Source organism: Pipra filicauda, unplaced genomic scaffold, assembly GCF_003945595.2.
Source record: "Pipra filicauda isolate LSUMZ 115617 unplaced genomic scaffold, ASM394559v2 scaffold7_size6619720_pilon, whole genome shotgun sequence".
Lineage (NCBI taxonomy): Eukaryota > Metazoa > Chordata > Aves > Passeriformes > Pipridae > Pipra > Pipra filicauda.
In genome coordinates this window covers 234,995-252,532 of record NW_024104976.1, presented here as the reverse complement: position 1 = coordinate 252,532, position 17,538 = coordinate 234,995, and the positions used below count along the sequence as shown (strand labels likewise).

At 38.8% G+C, this 17,538-nt stretch overlaps 1 protein-coding gene across 4 annotated transcripts in view; it reads left to right on the top strand.

Annotated features, from left to right (window-relative positions):
* Positions 1 to 17,538, top strand: part of ADAMTSL3 (ADAMTS like 3) — a 174,606-nt gene that overhangs the window by 122,068 nt on the left and 35,000 nt on the right. For 3 of the 4 annotated variants that reach the window (XM_039390045.1, XM_039390046.1, XM_039390044.1), the window contains exons 13-18: positions 1,785 to 1,989; positions 2,838 to 2,985; positions 3,612 to 3,696; positions 10,355 to 10,641; positions 11,481 to 11,537; positions 17,350 to 17,479. In XM_039390045.1, the coding sequence (XP_039245979.1) occupies positions 1,785 to 1,989; positions 2,838 to 2,985; positions 3,612 to 3,696; positions 10,355 to 10,641; positions 11,481 to 11,537; positions 17,350 to 17,479 (912 nt within the window). The remainder of the gene's footprint in view (positions 1 to 1,784; positions 1,990 to 2,837; positions 2,986 to 3,611; positions 3,697 to 10,354; positions 10,642 to 11,480; positions 11,538 to 17,349; positions 17,480 to 17,538) is intronic. The other variant, XM_027715774.2, reaches the window with a different exon arrangement.

Here is a 17,538-nt window from a genome sequence, read left to right as displayed (position 1 = left end):
ATGCTATAAACACTTGCAAGCCTTGTATTACACATAGCACAGTGAACCTTACCTATATAAATCCATGAGCTGCTAATTCATTAAATAGTTAATTGCTCTTTAGTTCCTGAGATTTTTAAAGAAAATGAGTTAACACTGGCCATTCATTTAAGTCAAAGAACAGTATAACTGTTGCTCTTCAAACGGGTTTTGTATTTGTGATATGTTATCAGTATCTCAGCATACAGCTTTATTCAGAATTCTTTTGAATATATACTCTATGGCTAATGTTCCATGGCTTGCTGTGCATTTATATATACTCATGAGTATATATACTCATTCTTCCATTGAGCTTAAGCATGATTAATATATTTTTGTAGGCAGTTTAATGAATTGCTTTAAATAGGAAGTGTCCTTGATTTACCTGCTGCATCATAAAAAGTATGTAGTAGTTGCTTAAATTTACCTTTGATTTATAGGCCTTTGCTTTATCAACTCTGATATTATGACTTCCTTTGTGATAGCCAAGTTACTCTTGATTAATTGATTTTGGTGGGATATTGTAGTACTCGCTGAGTCCATTGTTCATAATGGATATAATTATTTTCATGATCCTTTCTGAGCCCCTGCATTTATAATAGAAATAAGTTTTAAGTAACAGGACATTGATGAACCATAAGATGTGATGCAGGACTCAATCATTTCCCAAGCCCTGCCTTTGATTTGGGTGGATGGTGGAAAGAAAGCAGGAGATAAGAGGTGAAGGGTGAGAGATAAATGAAACTGAGTTTGTAGCCTAAAAACCTCCAGATAATTCTCACTTCAGGTGGTGCAACATTTGCTGTTTTTATTGTAGTTAGGTCAAAGATTGTGGATAGATGTCCATTTTGAAGAGTTTCCTTCCCAAAAAGTTGTTTATTATCCCTCTGTTGGAGGCTACTATCCCACAGCTCTGCTGGTTCACAGGTTTTTCTTAATCTTAAATTTTCCTTAATCTGTGCATTGCCCTGCTTTGGGAGGAATCAGCTTGATTAGCCAAAACAGCTGGGATGGATGAGAGCTGCCTTTTGCTTGAAGCAAGCTGGAAAGTGGGAATACAAGGCTCTTCAATGGCATTTTAATGAGGGTGGAAAACTCTTGCAGAACTGCAGTGATGACCAGCCAAATGATGCCTGTCACAATTTCTTCACAGTCCTTATGGACCAAGGCAGTTTGATATGAAATGTCTGGTTTTACCCTAAGTGTTAGAGTTCCCATTAAAATTACTTCCTGAACAGATTTTTTTAAGGGTGATCTGAATAATGTGGGCAGTGGTGAGGAACTGTGGATAGTAACATCCTGAGTCAGGACAGCCTGATCTGTCTTTGTCTTTGGACTTCATAGGATCTCAAGTACCTGGGCTTCTTGGCCTTTGACATTGGTAATAAGGGTCTATATGACCATGTAAATAAAAAATATTCTGTTTAGGTGATCTAGACTATTTAGAAGTAAATTCATTCCAGTAATCCAGCTCAGTATATTAATGGTCTTTAACTTGTGTACAAAAATAAGATTTTCAGTTATTTTTGGAAATAACTTAAATTTGTATTTTTGTCTTTCTTCTGATTTTGCACATGAATTTGAGCCTGGAATATTGCAATGTAGCTCTGTGATTCAATATATATGTGTGTGGTGAGAATCTGGCAAACTAACTATTAGTGGGTTTTAATTGACACTACGGTTGGATTCAGTATTTTGCTCTTTTAATAGAGGTTACTGGAATAAAAAATAGCCTTATTTTTAATATATCTGAGTTCTTTTTCCAGGTGGGAACATAATCCATGGACTGCATGTTCAGTTTCCTGTGGAGGTGGTATTCAGAGGAGAAGTTTTGTGTGTGTAGAGGAGACCATTCATGGAGAGATACTGCAAGTGGAAGAATGGAAATGCATGTATGCCCCAAAGCCCAAAGTCATTCAGACCTGCAATCTGTTTGATTGTCCGAAGTGGGTGGCAATGGAATGGTCTCAAGTAAGTTGAAAAGTACTTTGGACCTTTATTCTTTCTTTTCTAAAGGAAGCCTCCAGTCTTGTGTTACCATGTGTTTATGAGCACAGTGCTATTAGAAAAGTATAACCCTGAAAGATGATTCATAGTTCTTGCTAGGAGAAGTTTGTACTAAGCAATTCTGCCTGATAATCAAAACGTTCATGTGTCCGTGTGGAGGAAAATGCATGTAGAATTCTTTATGCCTTTTGAATTCCTGCTTTATATGGAGGAGAAGTTAGAGGCAGAGGTGAGGTCCCTCTGCAATCAGGTCATTTATGTCTCGGTTCTTGATAAATGTGGTATTTCACTGGATATAAGAGCTAAAGGCACGTCTGTCTTAGGGGCTGGCAACTCTGCAAGGGTGATTTTCCAGCATTCTTGCCTTTCATTACAGTAACAAGAGCATAAGCCAACTTGTCCTGGCTGTGGTTATCTGATACAGCCAGATAGCTCAGCACTCCTATAATTCCTTAGTTCATCCAAATGACATCACTGACACAGAGTGTAGAAACTGCAGCACGCCTGACCCAGCTTTAACTGCAAATGACCACTGTGCGAGGGTGTATTCTCAGTGCACAGCCATCTCTGGTTCTGTTGCCAATCAGATAAGCTTTATAGAACCCCAAGAAATCACTTGCATTCCCAAAACTTAGACTTTTTTTTTCCAGCATCAACCTTTTCTTTACTCGCTTAGCAATGCAGGGACAAATTCATGCGTCTCCATGGAAAAACTTAAGTGAGCACGTCATCAGCACTTGTAATTTCCTTTTTAAGAGTATTTGTAAATACAATAAAGAAATAGGTTGAGGTGGTTGTGTTGTCTCCTGCAGTGCACAGTGACCTGTGGCCGAGGCTTGCGGTACCGAGTGGTGCTGTGCATTGACCACCGCGGGCAGCACGTCGGGGGCTGTAACCCACAACTTAAACTGCACATAAAAGAGGAGTGCATCGTGCCAATACCGTGTTACAAGCCAAAAGGTAACTGGAATTTTGTCTGGGTCTGTTATTGTTTTACATTTTTGTTCAGAGAATTAAAAGCCCCTGGTAACCTTTTTCAGAAATGCCAGAAGCTGGAATTTACTAGGACTTATTTCAGCCTTGGCAGAAACAAGCACTTTAATTATTGGTGCTAGGAAAAGTGCCCTGCTGATATTTTTTGCTGATAATGTGGCCAGACTCTCATGAGGTGAACATGCAAACTGAATCTATACAGTCTGGTCAACTTGGGAAAACCAAAATAAATGAGGTTAACATGGGGAGGAGGAATTGTTCAATAATACTTAAAATGAAACTCCATATGTATCACCTGGGATCTTGTTTGTTTGTTCTTGTTAAATGTGTCAGCATTCTCAGTGGGCCTCAGCAGCTCATTAAGTTGTAATCAAACTGGTTTCCTTCTCCATTTCTGCATATTTAAAATAAAGAATGGAGCTCAAACATCACGAAGGAGTTCTCTAGTAAATGTTGTTCTATTATCCAGTTTTATCTTTTTTCAAAAGCATTAGATCAATAGGCAATATGAAGGTGAATAATGCTAACATCTACATTTTGCTTTGATTTTGGAGGAATTACTGAATGTTTTGGGGGGTTTTTTCCTCTACCAGAAAAAAGTCCTGTGGAAGCAAAATTGCCATGGTTTAAACAGGCCCATGAAATGGAAGAGACCGTAACAGTCTCAGAAGAGCCAACGTAAGTACATTGTGAAGAAACATTCCCAGTGTGTTTTGCAGATATCTGGAATGACTGTTGCTGTACAGTTTGCTTTGACCGTTGACCCTCCTTGGGAGATGAGTTGTGTTGTGAGCTGTTCCTAATTTTCCATCTCAATTGCTTCTGGAGCTCCTGTTCTGGATGACATGGAGCTACACTATTACAGTGTCCTGATATCATTGGAGCAATTCAAAGGGATCCTAACTGAGCCTTAATTAAGCCTTAATTAATGCACGTGGAAACATTTCAGCACATATAAATTAAATAAATTCAGTTGTTCTATCCCGGTCGTAGCTGTTACCTCAAGAATGTAGTGGTTGTATTAAAACTTAAGAGGTACTTTGTAGGCTTGCCAGGATTTCCTTGGGGGGTGAGACCAGTGCATAAAGAAAGTGAGAAAAACCTGCTGATCTCTGAGCTTAGCTAATCTGTGGGGGTAAATTGTGCTATTTTACATGTGTATATGTGTGAAATGGCATCTGGATTTTGTGAGTCCCCTTAAAAACTGATGAGTGTGAGCCTTGCAAATTCTAAGGATGAAAGCATAACTTAAATCCAGCTACACTTGTTCCTGACTCTCTTATATTAGGGCATCCATACAGTTGCTTATATCCCCGTGTGCATTTCATACATACATACATACATACATATGTGTATGTAATATATTAATATATAGTATTTAATTTTCTATAAGGTTTTCATGAGAGATTTTGAACAGTATTTTGTTGTGCTCTGCAGAATTCTACACTCTTTGTAATAATGTCAGTTTGAAATAGTTTAGGTGAGCTTACTGAAGTTCCTTTGGATTTATATTTCTCTGAGAGCGGAGTGTGCCCTATGCTTATTTTTCTTCTTCCATCTAGCTATTCCTGGTTTTTGGCACACATGTAGCAACAGGTGTGATCATGAGTAATAAAATCTTTACACCTGCACTGACTCACAGAAGAAACCTCTTGCCAAACAGGTGTTTATATAGTTATGGTGACTGTACTTTAAACTTTTCACTGCACTAGCCTCTCAAGTCAAGTGTCAGCCTACTGTGAGCAGTTATTTCACTCTCCAAATTGGTGGCCCTGAATGCAGGCAGGGTAGTAGCAAAGACATAAAAATAAAGTGTGATTGTCGAAAGGGGTGATGCAACCAAATGTGCCTGTTGAATGTCAGCATAGCAGAATAGAGGTGTATGAGGCCACTTCTAAAGAGTCTTCAGCACGAAGCTATAAAGAAAATTATCTCTAGCATTACAAAATCCTGCTGTGGCAACTGTGAGCTAATGCAGTTTCTAGGTCTTTAGGGTCCTTCAGCATCAGTCTGACAGAACAAGCAGGGAGGACTGGCAGGGACACAGCATCTGGTTCAGAGTGTATATAGAATATAACAGAAATGAGCTGGAAACTTTGTCATGGGTTTCTTTGTACCTTGTCCTGACAAAGGAAGCAGTAATTCATCCTTCCTAGTTATGACAGATGTATTCTACTGCAGCCTCACCATGTGAATGGATCCATGTGTTCGAGTTCCCAGAGTGTTGTCACACCTGTGCAGTTTTGCAGTTTCCTGAATCTTTTTTCTTCTTCACTTATTCTGGAGACTGAGATGTTTTTCATCTTCCATTAATGATGCTCATCCTGTCCTGAGACCTTCCTTCACATTTTCCAGAAGCATCTTCACCTAAGTCTAAAAGGTTCCTCCAACCACTTCTTGCCGATGACTCCTCTCGGCCATCCCCTCTTTCCTGAGGTGTTGCTGAGGTGCTGTGCTTTCCTAGTCTGGGCATTCTGGGCTCTCCTGGGACCCAGCTCTAACACTGCAGCCAGATTCCCCATTAGTTTAATTTTGCCTGTATTCTGCTGCCAACTGCTCTTACTTTAGTCTTCTAAGGAAGCTGGCAGGTAAGGGGAAATTAGAAATAACTGGTCCCTGACTTCATTCCTTTTTGCAGATTTTCTGTTGGCCATGTGGACAATGGTTTGCAACCAGAGAGTTTCTCCATTGATGCCTTAAACCTTGTGCCCTAACTACTCTGGTCTTTTCCAGTTAGAGACAGATTTTTGGGTCATGGATTAAGTTTTAAAAAGAAACTGTAGCAGTAAGTTACTTTTCTCAGAATAAATTATAACAAGATTTTCCTCTGGTTTGGATCTGTTTAATTTTGTTTTCTGTAATTTATACATGACACAGTGATAACTCATAGCCCACCTCTACCCAGCAGGACACTTATGATTTCCTTGGTAATATGCCATCACTTTTAATTTTAGTTATTCTCTTGTCGTGCAAACTTAAACCACAATATGAAGTCTCAACTTCTAATACATCCTTTTATTACAACCGTCGTTCTCTGCTTTTGTGTGACATTTTAGTTGATAATGAATAAGAGAATAAATGCAGCTGTGTTTTAGAACCCACAAGCGATGGATACGCCAAAAGTAGCTTGTGGAAGATAAATATTTCTGCCGCTGTGGTCTACCACGGCTGGTGTCCTGAATTTACATAGAGTGGGAACGTTCAAAAGCTTCTTTTTTTTATTATTAGCAAAATAAAAAATGACTGTCCTTAAAGTGAGGCCAAGAAAAATGTAGGTCTGACCTTTTTAGTTCTTAGTTGTGGAATGTGATGACAGTTGATACCAATCATTATTTTAAATGTTCTTCCCTCGAGCCTTCTTAGTTACAGTGGGATTCACAGAGAAGATCAAGCAAGTTCTTGCATCCTTTTTATTAGTCCTAAGTTATAGAAATAGACACCTCAACTGCTTTTCAATGTCATGGCTTAGGACAAAGCTGAAATGGTTTCAAAAGCTGATACGTTTTTTCAGTAATATGAGCTAAAAAGTGATCACTAGGCTTGTGGAGTTGTACTCCCTGGATGTGAAATGCAGTGTCTCTCACAATGGTTCACACTCATTGTATTGGAGTCGTTTTCACAGAAATGTCCTCGCTGTGCCTTTGGCGATAATTACCCATTTTTCACAGCTCCTTCTCTGAAAATGGGCTGGTGATTTTGTGAAACACATTAGACTAAATGTTGATAAAACCAGCAGTGTGACTGTTTAGAGCAGCGGTGGTGCTGTAGGGGAGGGGCAGGTTGTCAGCGTTGTGGAAGTTCTGCCCCAGTAACAGCCAGCATTTCAGATAATTCAAACTTTTATCCAGGCCCCTTGGTGCACTAGAACTGGAAATATCACAAGAGCAGCCCTTTTTTTTTTTTCAGGATTTAGGCATTTCCTGTCTTTACTGAAAGCAAGAACTACAGGCATGAGGGGGGAAAAAAAAAAAGAAACACCGTGTTTTCGAAGTCTTTAGAAGGCTGCAGGGGGCTGCACTGAGTTCAGTTTTCAGGTCAGATTTGGTTTGGTTGTGTTGGGCTGCTCTGTCCCAGTATTGTCATCAGTAGTTTAGGTCACTGCTTCATTTCCCAGGTCATCCTACTTGGGCTTTTACAGCGTGCACCAGGTGAATGCACATTCCCATTAGTCTGACTGGTAACACTGCAGCCTGATGTGCTCTCTCTGTACTGTGTTCATTATTTATACCTGCACAAATAGAAGTATTTTAGTTCTGTATTGCACTGGGAAGAATGACTGTGCAAAAAGGCTGATTTGTGAAAAGTTGAACCTGCTAAAATTTGCATTTTTCCATGCTTTTGTTTTTTTTAATCAGATGTCTCATCTGCAAACTTAAAGATCTCAGAAAATTTTCATTTACCACTGTCCTACTCATTATAAATTCCCAATGATCTGCAAGGCATTGCAGTGCAAGTACTCTGATGCTTCTTAATCCATACCTGAGATAACTCTGAGTGTGTGCCCACTGAAGGCAGATTGAGTTTACTTCAGAGAAGTATTGTGCCCTAAGCATTGCCACGTGTATGCTGTGAATGCCACTGAGTGAAAAATGCATCACTTCTGAGGCTGGTGGTGTTGACTTTAATGACCTGTCGCAGGCTTTGCTTTTGCATGTTAAATGTAAAGTAAAAATTAAAAAAATCATATGCCTAAACTAAAAATTCAGATAAAATTCAGTTCTCTCATTGTCCAGTCAGTTCCTTGCTCTAATTTTTTATTGGCAATCTTCATTGGCTTCTATTGAAGGTACTTAGTGTGACTTTAACATGATCATCCTTGGAGCAGTTCTATAATTTAGGATTTCAATAGTCATGTGACTGGTTTAGCAAATGCCAAGGTAGAATAGAAAGTGTTTTGTGTGTTGCATTTTTATCTTGCACTTCACTGAAAAAATATCAAACACTAATATTCAACAGGAAAAGCTCAATTTAACATAGCCTTGCTAGAAACAAAAGAAAAAAATGCTTAGAATTTTCTGAGTTTCTTTATAAATCAATTGGTTACTGAATGAAGTGATTGCTAAGGTTCAAAATTTCTTTTAATTTTTACAGGATTTCAAAAGAGCGTATTGTACATTATTGTGGAATGTTTTAATGTACTCAACTAGCAGTACACAAAACTAACACTTATTTCTGGTATGCTGCTGTCATGCTTTTACCAAAACAACTTATGCTTTCAGACTGCAGACTCCTAGGTGTGGTTAGAACACCAACCAACTCTTTTCAACTATAAATGTCCATCAGTTTTATTTTTTCAATTAGGTACATAGCTACAAATGGACTTCAATTTTTGGTGGTTTTTTTTTTACACAGAAGGAGAAGAAAGTAATCATTCTGTGAAGCCTGTGCACACTGGCCTTGATCCAATAAAGCACTTAAGCACAAGTTTCCCTCTGAACACATTATCGTCCCATTGACTTCAAAGCACAGCTAATATGCCTAAAGTTAGGCACATGCTTAAGTGTTTCATTGGATGAGGGTGCTTTTGCCACGCACACCTTAGGTAGTTTGCATGGCTGTCTTTGAAAAGACTGTGAAGTCTGCTGTTTCAGGGTTAAGCTGCTTCTATCTACTGCAGTGAGAGAAAGCCTTCCTTTGCAGCTTTTCCCATTAGAACTTGCTATCGAGAGCATCTGGACATTGACCCCCAGCAGCTGTGCCCTCGGACTCAGTGGGCTGTTGGGTTGTGCCAGTGGGGCATTTGCTCCGATTTGAGCACTGTATGACACAGCCATCCATCATTTTGATAGTCCTCTTCCAATAAAAATCAGTATGGTCATCTACTTGGAAGGTAGTCAGATTTGTGAAGGATGAGCAGTTGTAGTTCTCCTCGGTGTGAAGAGGAGCTGGGGATAGTGTGCCCTTTACTGAGATCTGTTGAGGACTATTTAGCTCTAACGAATATCCTGAGACTGTTCAAAGAAACGTTGATGGGCTTTTATATATTTATCTTTGTAGTAGAGTTGTATATGTATTTCTTTAACATCTCCTTAAAGAATAACCAGTTAACCTTGTAACCTCTGTTGGAAATGGGAATAGTCTTTTCCCCCAGAGAAAGTCCGCCTTGGGGTCTGTCTCAGTCACAGCCTGGGTGACTATCCCAAGGACTGAGTTGGAGTATCCTTACAGGCTATCCACCCATCTGTTCTCCTTTCCTCTGTTTGATTCTTCCTCTGTGTACACTGGCAAGAAGTTATTGGCGCAAGATGATAAACTGTCCACAGAATCAACCACACTGTTGACATTTTTCTGTGCTTGCTGTGTATGCAGAGCATAAATACTGATTTTTGTCTTACACAACTGTTCTTATATTTGTAAGGGCAGCTTTCCTGCAGTAAAGGAAAGATAATTCTTAATCCAAGATAAGGGGAAAATCTTTGAATACTAATTTGAATCTTTCCTCCCAAATGCATTTTTAACATTCGTCAAATATATCCTCCTATATCTCCTGCTGGTGTTTTAATCATCAGCTGCATTTGGAAACATAATAAAGAGCAACTACAGCCTTTTGAAACAAAATGTCAACTCTGTATTTTATTTCTTACAAAATATACCCCAGAGCCACCCAGCATGACTTTATTAATGAAACTCAACCCCTTGACTCTTGTGCCATTTTGAAAATTACTGTCAGTGGCCCTCAAAGTCAGGGAATATTATAACAAAATCACAATCTGTAAAATAAGATTTTACTGTAGTTCATCAGGAGCATAAATGCTTTCTAATAAAAATGATGGATTATAGACTGTTCTGGTCAGACTTCTTTATTGAAGATGAGAGGCTGCTTCCAAGATTGAATCTGAAGAGCAGCCTGTGGTGGTGGGCATTGGAGATAGCTGGATTTGAAAAGTACTCCTCTTCTCTCTCTTTGCTAATTATTAGTACAACATAAGGTGAGGGCCTCTCAGATTTAAGCAGACTGCAAATATACTTTTGGCATATGCCCAAGTCTGTGTACCTGGGGAGCTATTTTATGTTGTACAGAACTGTCTTCACGAGTTTCCCTTTTTTAGCACTGAAGGAGACTGAGAAGGAGACTTAGGTGATATCCTTTTTTCCTCAAAAAAGGACACAGCTTTTCCCTGTTCCTGTGATTCTTTCTTAGATTTTTTGCGAATTTTGGTAAATGGCTTAGAATGGGAGGCAAGTGAAAGACTGAAGACACTTGACTCTGCATTCTATTTAAGCATCAAATAGTATAATGTATTGTCTGCTCTGTGTATAAATATGCTGTGCACACACAGACACAACGACGTGGAATAAAATGGCAGTGTTTCTGCTGCACTGTGATTATTTGCAGGTTTATTCCTGAGCCCTGGTCCCCGTGCAGTGCCACGTGTGGCAGTGGTGTACAGGTGCGGGACGTGAAGTGCCGAATTCTTCTCGCGTTTACTCAGACCGAGGTTGAACTGCCTGAGGAGGAGTGTGAAGATGAGAAGCCACCAACAGAACGAGTCTGTCACCAGGTGTCCTGTGACAGTGATCCTGTCCCCTACACACCAGAATTTTCACATGCTGAAGATGGCAATGTGATTTACGACTGGGAATACATTGGGTTTACTCCTTGTTCTGCCACGTGCCTTGGAGGTACCTTTATTTATTTATTTATCCTGAGTTGTAAGAATTTGGCATTGTTTGATACTGTTGGGTCTTCTGTTAGGGTTACCCTAAAGTAGCTACGTTGATCTGTAGGAAAACATGCAGCTACAAGCTTTAACATATTTCTTGGCTATCCATAGAGTATTTCAAACTACTTTGTTTCATTTATCAAACACTGACTTTATTTGGTTAAGCAACTTGCTTTAGTCTTGCTGCTGCAGGAGCCTCTGCCAGGTAGTCAGTGGTACCAGCAAGTTTGATGCATCAGTGCTGGGAATATTTTAGATGACCTATCTTTTCCTAGGAACTGAAAGTGTATGATTACAGAGCTAAAATTCCCACGTTTATTCTTTATCTTCTGAAATGCTGCCATTTTCTGCAGTAAAGTAGGAATACAAAGTTTTAATTAGGGAGACTCACTTTCAGCCTTAGGAGCACGAAGATCAAACAGGAGTTAGTTTTGGTCTTGGTGCTGTCTATCCCTCCACAGGAACTCTGTGCCATACATCTGTCTGCAAGTAGTTAGGCACATTCCTTTTTGGATGTAATCGAATCTCCTTGTCGTCCTAAGTACATGTTACTAGACAAGGTTGCTACTACATACTGTGCTTTGGGACCAAACACAAGTGAGTTATGAAGTGTTAAGTGGAGGCAGTGGAATTGTGAACACACCTATAGATGACAGGACTGCTGACATCAGTGGGAAGTGAAGACAGTTGTACCCATAGAAGAAATAAAAAATGTAGAAAAGGGGAAAACAGAAACAATTGGAAGCAGAGAGCTAGATAGAGCTCACAGACAGCAACCTCTTTTGTGCTGTTCACCAGTTCAAACCTGGAAGACAGAAGCTGGGAGGGATGCCCCAGAATGGGATCAGCAGGATGGTAAGTGATGGATAGTGCCTCCTTTATCAGTTACTACTGCTGTTTACTGAGGGGGTTGATCCATAGGAGTAACAGCACATGTGATGATAAAAGCTGAAACATCCCATCCCCTGCACTACCTGCAGTGGGCATTATGACTGGCAAGGGAGGAGAGACTGTAGTCCAATTAAGTGAGTATAAACAGGAGATGGAAGTGACAGCTATTGTGACTGTCTCTGTTTCTTTTTTTAAAGAGAGAAATGTTTTTGGAAATAAGGAGGTGTTCTAAAACTCCGAAGTTTTTCAAGTTTGAGGACATCATCAGATAGCTAGATTGAAATAATCTCTAGTCTTTTACTGCTGTTGCACATGTGCATGTTTACAGTGCCTGCATCTTCATGGGTGTTTGTCCACGCATAAAGCATCCACTTGCCCTTGGTGTGCAAGCTGATAGTAATTTAAGGAGCCTGTACTGAATATAGTAGTTTCATCTGAGGGAACTTCAGAATTACTGATGAGCAGAATCTCATGTTGACTTCTGACCCTTTCATGAATTTGGTAGATTCTCTGACCTAGAATTGTCCTGTAGGTGTTCATAGTGATCCAAACCATTTGTTTGATATGCAGTAGAAATTTCCCACTTGAAGAAGTTTGAAAGACAATATCTGTTTGTGTTCTTAAGACTTCTGTGGTATCATTGGTACTGTGTCTAGACATTTTCCTTATGTGATGCTCCAGGGAAATGTGGGAAGTTGTCAGGGTGTTTTATCAATGAACAGCTTCAGCAGCCCCTCTGCTGCTATGCTAGTTAGGTATCAGTGATTTTTTCCTTCTATCAGTTCTGGTCTTCTGGCTGCCTTGGCAAAGGCTTTCAAACAGACCAAAAATTACCTGCCGATAAATAGTTTTAGGGGAACCAGACATCTCTTCTGTTTCCAACTTATTGCAATGTACTAACTAATGATCTCACTGTCTACTATTTTTCCATTGTGTAGTTCAAAGTAGCTGATCCATTTCTGCTAAGTTTTATGTTCAAATTTCATTTCAATTAGATGAACTCTTTCGTTACAAGAAATAAATGTTGTCTGAGTTTGGAATATCCCAGTGTAATGTAAATTATATTAGGTACTTTTTCTCTAGTATGTACATATCTAGCAGTGGCTATTAAAATAAATTCCTGTGGATTTCTGTATCCTCAGAACTCCCTACCCCCGTTTCTTGGTGCTTAACTCTCCCTGAATGAGGGAAAAGTCTGCAGGGTCTATGTAGGCTGGAAGCTTTATAGCCACTATTTGAGCAAGGTCCGAATCTCTGTTTCAGAGCTTGTCACTTGCACCTTTTTTTTTAATCCTCGTACAGACTAGACTTGTAATTCAAAGTCTTCTCTGGTCTCTGCAAAGCAGACGAAAAACTGCAGATGGAAACACTGGGGTTTTTCAGCTATTAGAGTTACAGAGCAATCTGCAAGGCAATATCAAACATCATCTTTCCAGTTCCAGAGCAGTAGTAACATGAGTCTTGGGTCATTTTTGTGCTTTCTTCACCAAACGTGTGTGCACAGCACTTGGAGTGCCATACAACTTGCAGCTTCCCAGAACAGCTGTTGTGTTATGGCTGTTACCATAATTAATGCTTCTTTCATCAGTCTTTTCATGAGTGCAAATGGAAGTTGCTGGATCCTGTTTGTCATAAGGCAGATATCACCTTAAATATTCATAGGAAGCTCTGTAACCATCCTGAAAGCTAAAGATCTGTTTTTCCTTCAGTGCCTGAAGAAATCCCAAACTGAAAGTAAGCCAACTGTGTGCTTGGGGATCTCAGGATTTGCCTTTATTTTTCTGGAATGTTTTCAGGGGTTTCTTCAGTTTTGTTTTTGTTTTCTTTTAAATCTGTATAACTTTGGCCCTAGTGCGAGAGCCTCCAACATAAGTTTTATTTCTCATATTTTCAGTAGAGAATTGTTATCAGAATAAAGAGTACTCCTGAAATGTTTTTGTTGTATTGTATAGTATTTATTTAGTTTTGTCAATCATTTAACTACTCAATAGTATTTCAAAGGGATGTTTTCCATTTTAAAAAAATCACTGAACGTTTTCTTGTTTAAATATGCCTTCAGTTGCAAAAGGCGGATTTTGGTTGTTAAAAGCAATTATTATTATTTATACTCTATATGCTTTAGAAATTATGATTTGAGCCCCCTTAAGTAATTACACTGGCCTAAAAATAATGAGATTAAATAATAAATAACATAGGCACTTCCTATTATTTCCTCTTTAGTCTGTGGCTTTGGAAACTTTAGGGTGCAGTCAAGTTGTGCTTTTGGGTTTTTGTCTGGACCATAAGGGCTAAAAGTTTACCACTTTATTTATGAGAAACCTGAGATTCTTAGAAAATTAATGGGTTCTAGCCAAATTTAAGGGCTCTAAGAAAAACAGTGACCTTTCTGAGACTCACATATAAAGCTGAGAGCATTTGCTCTCAATTTGTGTTGTAGTCAGTTTGATAACTGGTACTCCTATCACTGGTTTCATTAATGGCAGATCCTGTTTACTCTTTTACAGAAGTTTAAAACAGATTTCCAGAGAGGCTCAGGGATTGGCATTTCTTCAGCTGTTAGTACATATTATTAAGCAGCCACCAAACTGAAACTATCTGTCCTTCCTCTTCCAGGCATAGAGAATAGACCCACCCTCTTACCTTTTGCACAGCAACTTTCAACCCCTATTTTCTTTGTACTCTAAAAGAGGCAGAAACAAAAATTCTGGGCTTTTTTCAAGCATTTTGATCTCTTAACACAGCTCCGTGCACTGTGTATTTCAATACACAGAAAAGATTGTAAAAGAATGTAAATGTATGTGGTTTGAATGCTGGGTTAAAATAGAAAATATTCTATTTCACGGAATAGTAGGGTAATTACTACAATAATGCATCAGATTACTGTAAAAATACTTAATACTCCCTGCTGCATACATAATGTTTTAGTTAAATTATCTACTGTGTTTATATTATAAGCCAAGAAAGTCATACATATAAAACTTTGCTTGTTTGAATAATAGATTTTTCCGCTTTCCAATTGATGTAGAGTAAGAAATTTATCAGTGATTGAAGTTCCCAACTAATGGAAAATTATAGTTTGGGGTGAGAAATCTGATTAATTTTGAAGACATTCAAGCAAATTAACATGAAATAAGTGCAGCTATTTATTGAATAAAGCTCTCGAACTGAGAACTAAGCAACAGGAAGGGAGTGTTCGGCAGGTATTTAACAACTCTTTAGTATCTCTTTTGTACTTTCAGCATCAAAACAAGGTGTAAGTTTTCTTTCAATTGGGCCGCTGTGGGGAAGAATTGCTACTGCAATTTGTGCTCTCTGCTTGACTCAAATGAAATACACACCACGTATCAACATTTCCTTCTCGTAATACAATTAAAGCTGTGCAGGTCGTGCTACAAGGCAGGAATGGCTTAATGAACTCCAGGTGGCAATTTGCAGTGAAAGCCCATCAGCTGGTATGACGTGCCTTTTGTTCATTTGGCTGGCCAATTTAGCTTATATAACACCAAGATAAAAAGTTCCCTTGGGATTATTGCCAGTTTAGATGGTCTGAAAGGAATCTTGCTTCTTTCCCCTCCTTTGTGTGAGATATTAAGAAGACACTACCTATTACAACCTGTTCCAGAGCAGCAGCACCACCTTAGAGTGCAGTTTTCCCACAGGATCACAGTGAGGTCAGCAAAGCTGAAGGTTGGTCACATAGGGTAGATTTTGACCTAAAATAGAGATTATATGGATGCTTGACATGGTCTTGATTGCTCTTCAGGTAGTTCCATTCTGTTTCTACTGGAACACAGTTTCTAAATTCTTACTTCCCTCCTGTAGGCAGTTGAATTTGCATTTCCTGTGTAAGGGGAAAGGGAAACTGCTCCTGTTTAAACAAACACATGGGGATTGACTGGACAGAAAATATTTGATTCTCCTCGTTGTCAATGTGCAATAGAAAAAAAATTATGTTTATTGGTTTGTCACCTTTGGGCATTTTCATGTCTGCATTATGGTCATGGTATTTGTGGTTAAGTATTTATTCTCAGCCTCACTAGTAAAATAGTTTTTCCACAGTTTGTGTGTTCTACTTAAATGTAATTATCAATACTTTGATACAAGAGAACTGAATGGGTTGTCAATCATATTTAAGGTCAGGTCTTTTGTTCTATAAAAATTCATCACTTTGTAGATGTAGTCAAAACATTTATATAACAAGGTCTTTCTGAACTGAAAATGAGTCCCAGAGGGGATCTCGAGGTGTACCAGAGAGCCTGAAAGAAATTGGAATCCATGTTATTCTGAAAATCACTGCTGGTTTACCCCTGCTGAAGTGTCTAAAGTAGCTGGACTGGCTCAAGTTTTGCAGGGAGGGACTGTGGCCTGGGCTGACTGATACACTGGACTAAGTCAGAATTATTTATAGACAGAAGGAACAGCTTTGGTTTATGAAAATAATGACAGTGCTCATGTACAGGAAAGAAATATGGGCCATTGGCATGGAGGCAGAACTTTGAGTGTGGGGTATTTCATGGAGCCCACTGGGATCAGAATGGCTGATGGTCAGCGGTGACAAGAAACTGCTCATTGTGCATATTTGACACAGAATCAGGAATAGTTGTAGCAGCTTTTGTGGTGTTGTTTTGAGGTAATGTCATAGGCGATACTATGAAGTGGTTAGTGAAGGTTTCCAGTTAAAAATGCAGCTCTCTTTGAAACCTTAGGAATTGGTCATAAGAAAAGAAATATAACCTGCTGCTGAAAATAAGTTCCTTACAAAATCACTGGAGATAAGTGAAAGATAAGAATGAAATGGATTTAAATTCTCTGAAACTGTAACTCTTTTTACCTGGAAACAACAAAATAGGTATATTTTATTATTTCAGTGCTTTTTTTGTTCTATAAGGTTATGATCATTAGCATTGCTTATATAGAACATTCCAGATACACAGAATCCCTCAGGCACATCACAACCATCTTGTATTTCATGTGCATGTGAGTGAGCTTTGAAATTGAGCAAGGTTTTCATACTAAAAAAATACGATATAGAAAATTGGATAATTACGTAGGTTTAAAATAGAAGTAGTTCACAAAATGTGTATTCACTAAGCTGACTTGTTCTAAAGGAAACTTAGATTACATTTCATTTTGACTCATAGAAATTCGAGTATTAGTAATCTTTCATGCTTCAGTAATAAGATCCAGGTAGCTGCAGATCAGAAGGTGCCAAGAACGGTCACGAGTGAGGAAAGCTCTAGGCTGGGTCAGATTTGCTGCCTTCAGCAAAACTGTTGCATCTCTTGGCCACTGTGAGAATGGCTGACTAAACATAGAACCTTTCTCCTGACTAGAGTTTTGCAGGTTTTCTGCAGTTTTTAATAACAGTTTTGCAGATCTTTAGCTTAAAGGCAAGTTAAGTGAGAAGGAATCACTTCTACCCTGATTTTGGCAGTGAAAGTAGTAGTTGGCTTAGGATCATTACAGAACCAGCAGATGTAGCCTCTGATAGTGTCTTGACAGACAAATCTATTTTCTGTTGTTTTTTCAGAGAGATAGAATGTCAAATCAAGCCTTTTAAATATCACAGAAGTAAAGTTCAAGATATAATTCACAAATATCTTTTGAGCATTAAATATGTAAACCTTCTCTCTGTCTTCCTTTTTGAGATGTTACTTTTAAGCCTTCTATCTAGTTCAGTGTTCCGAGCTTTTTTACTGAGTATTATTCAAGAGTAAGCTTTACAGGAATCTCTTCCACCTTCACTGTTTCACGAGCGTTTTCCTTTTGAATTCAGGAACACAGGAAGCCATTGCAATGTGTCTTCACGTAGAGACAAAACAAGGTGTCAACGAAACCTTGTGTGACAATTCCAAGAGACCACCACCAATGACTCGTACTTGCAACACGAAGCTTTGCCCTCCGAGGTACACTGTAATAATGAAACCATGTCGTGGCAAAGAAGTGGTTAATATGACTTACATAA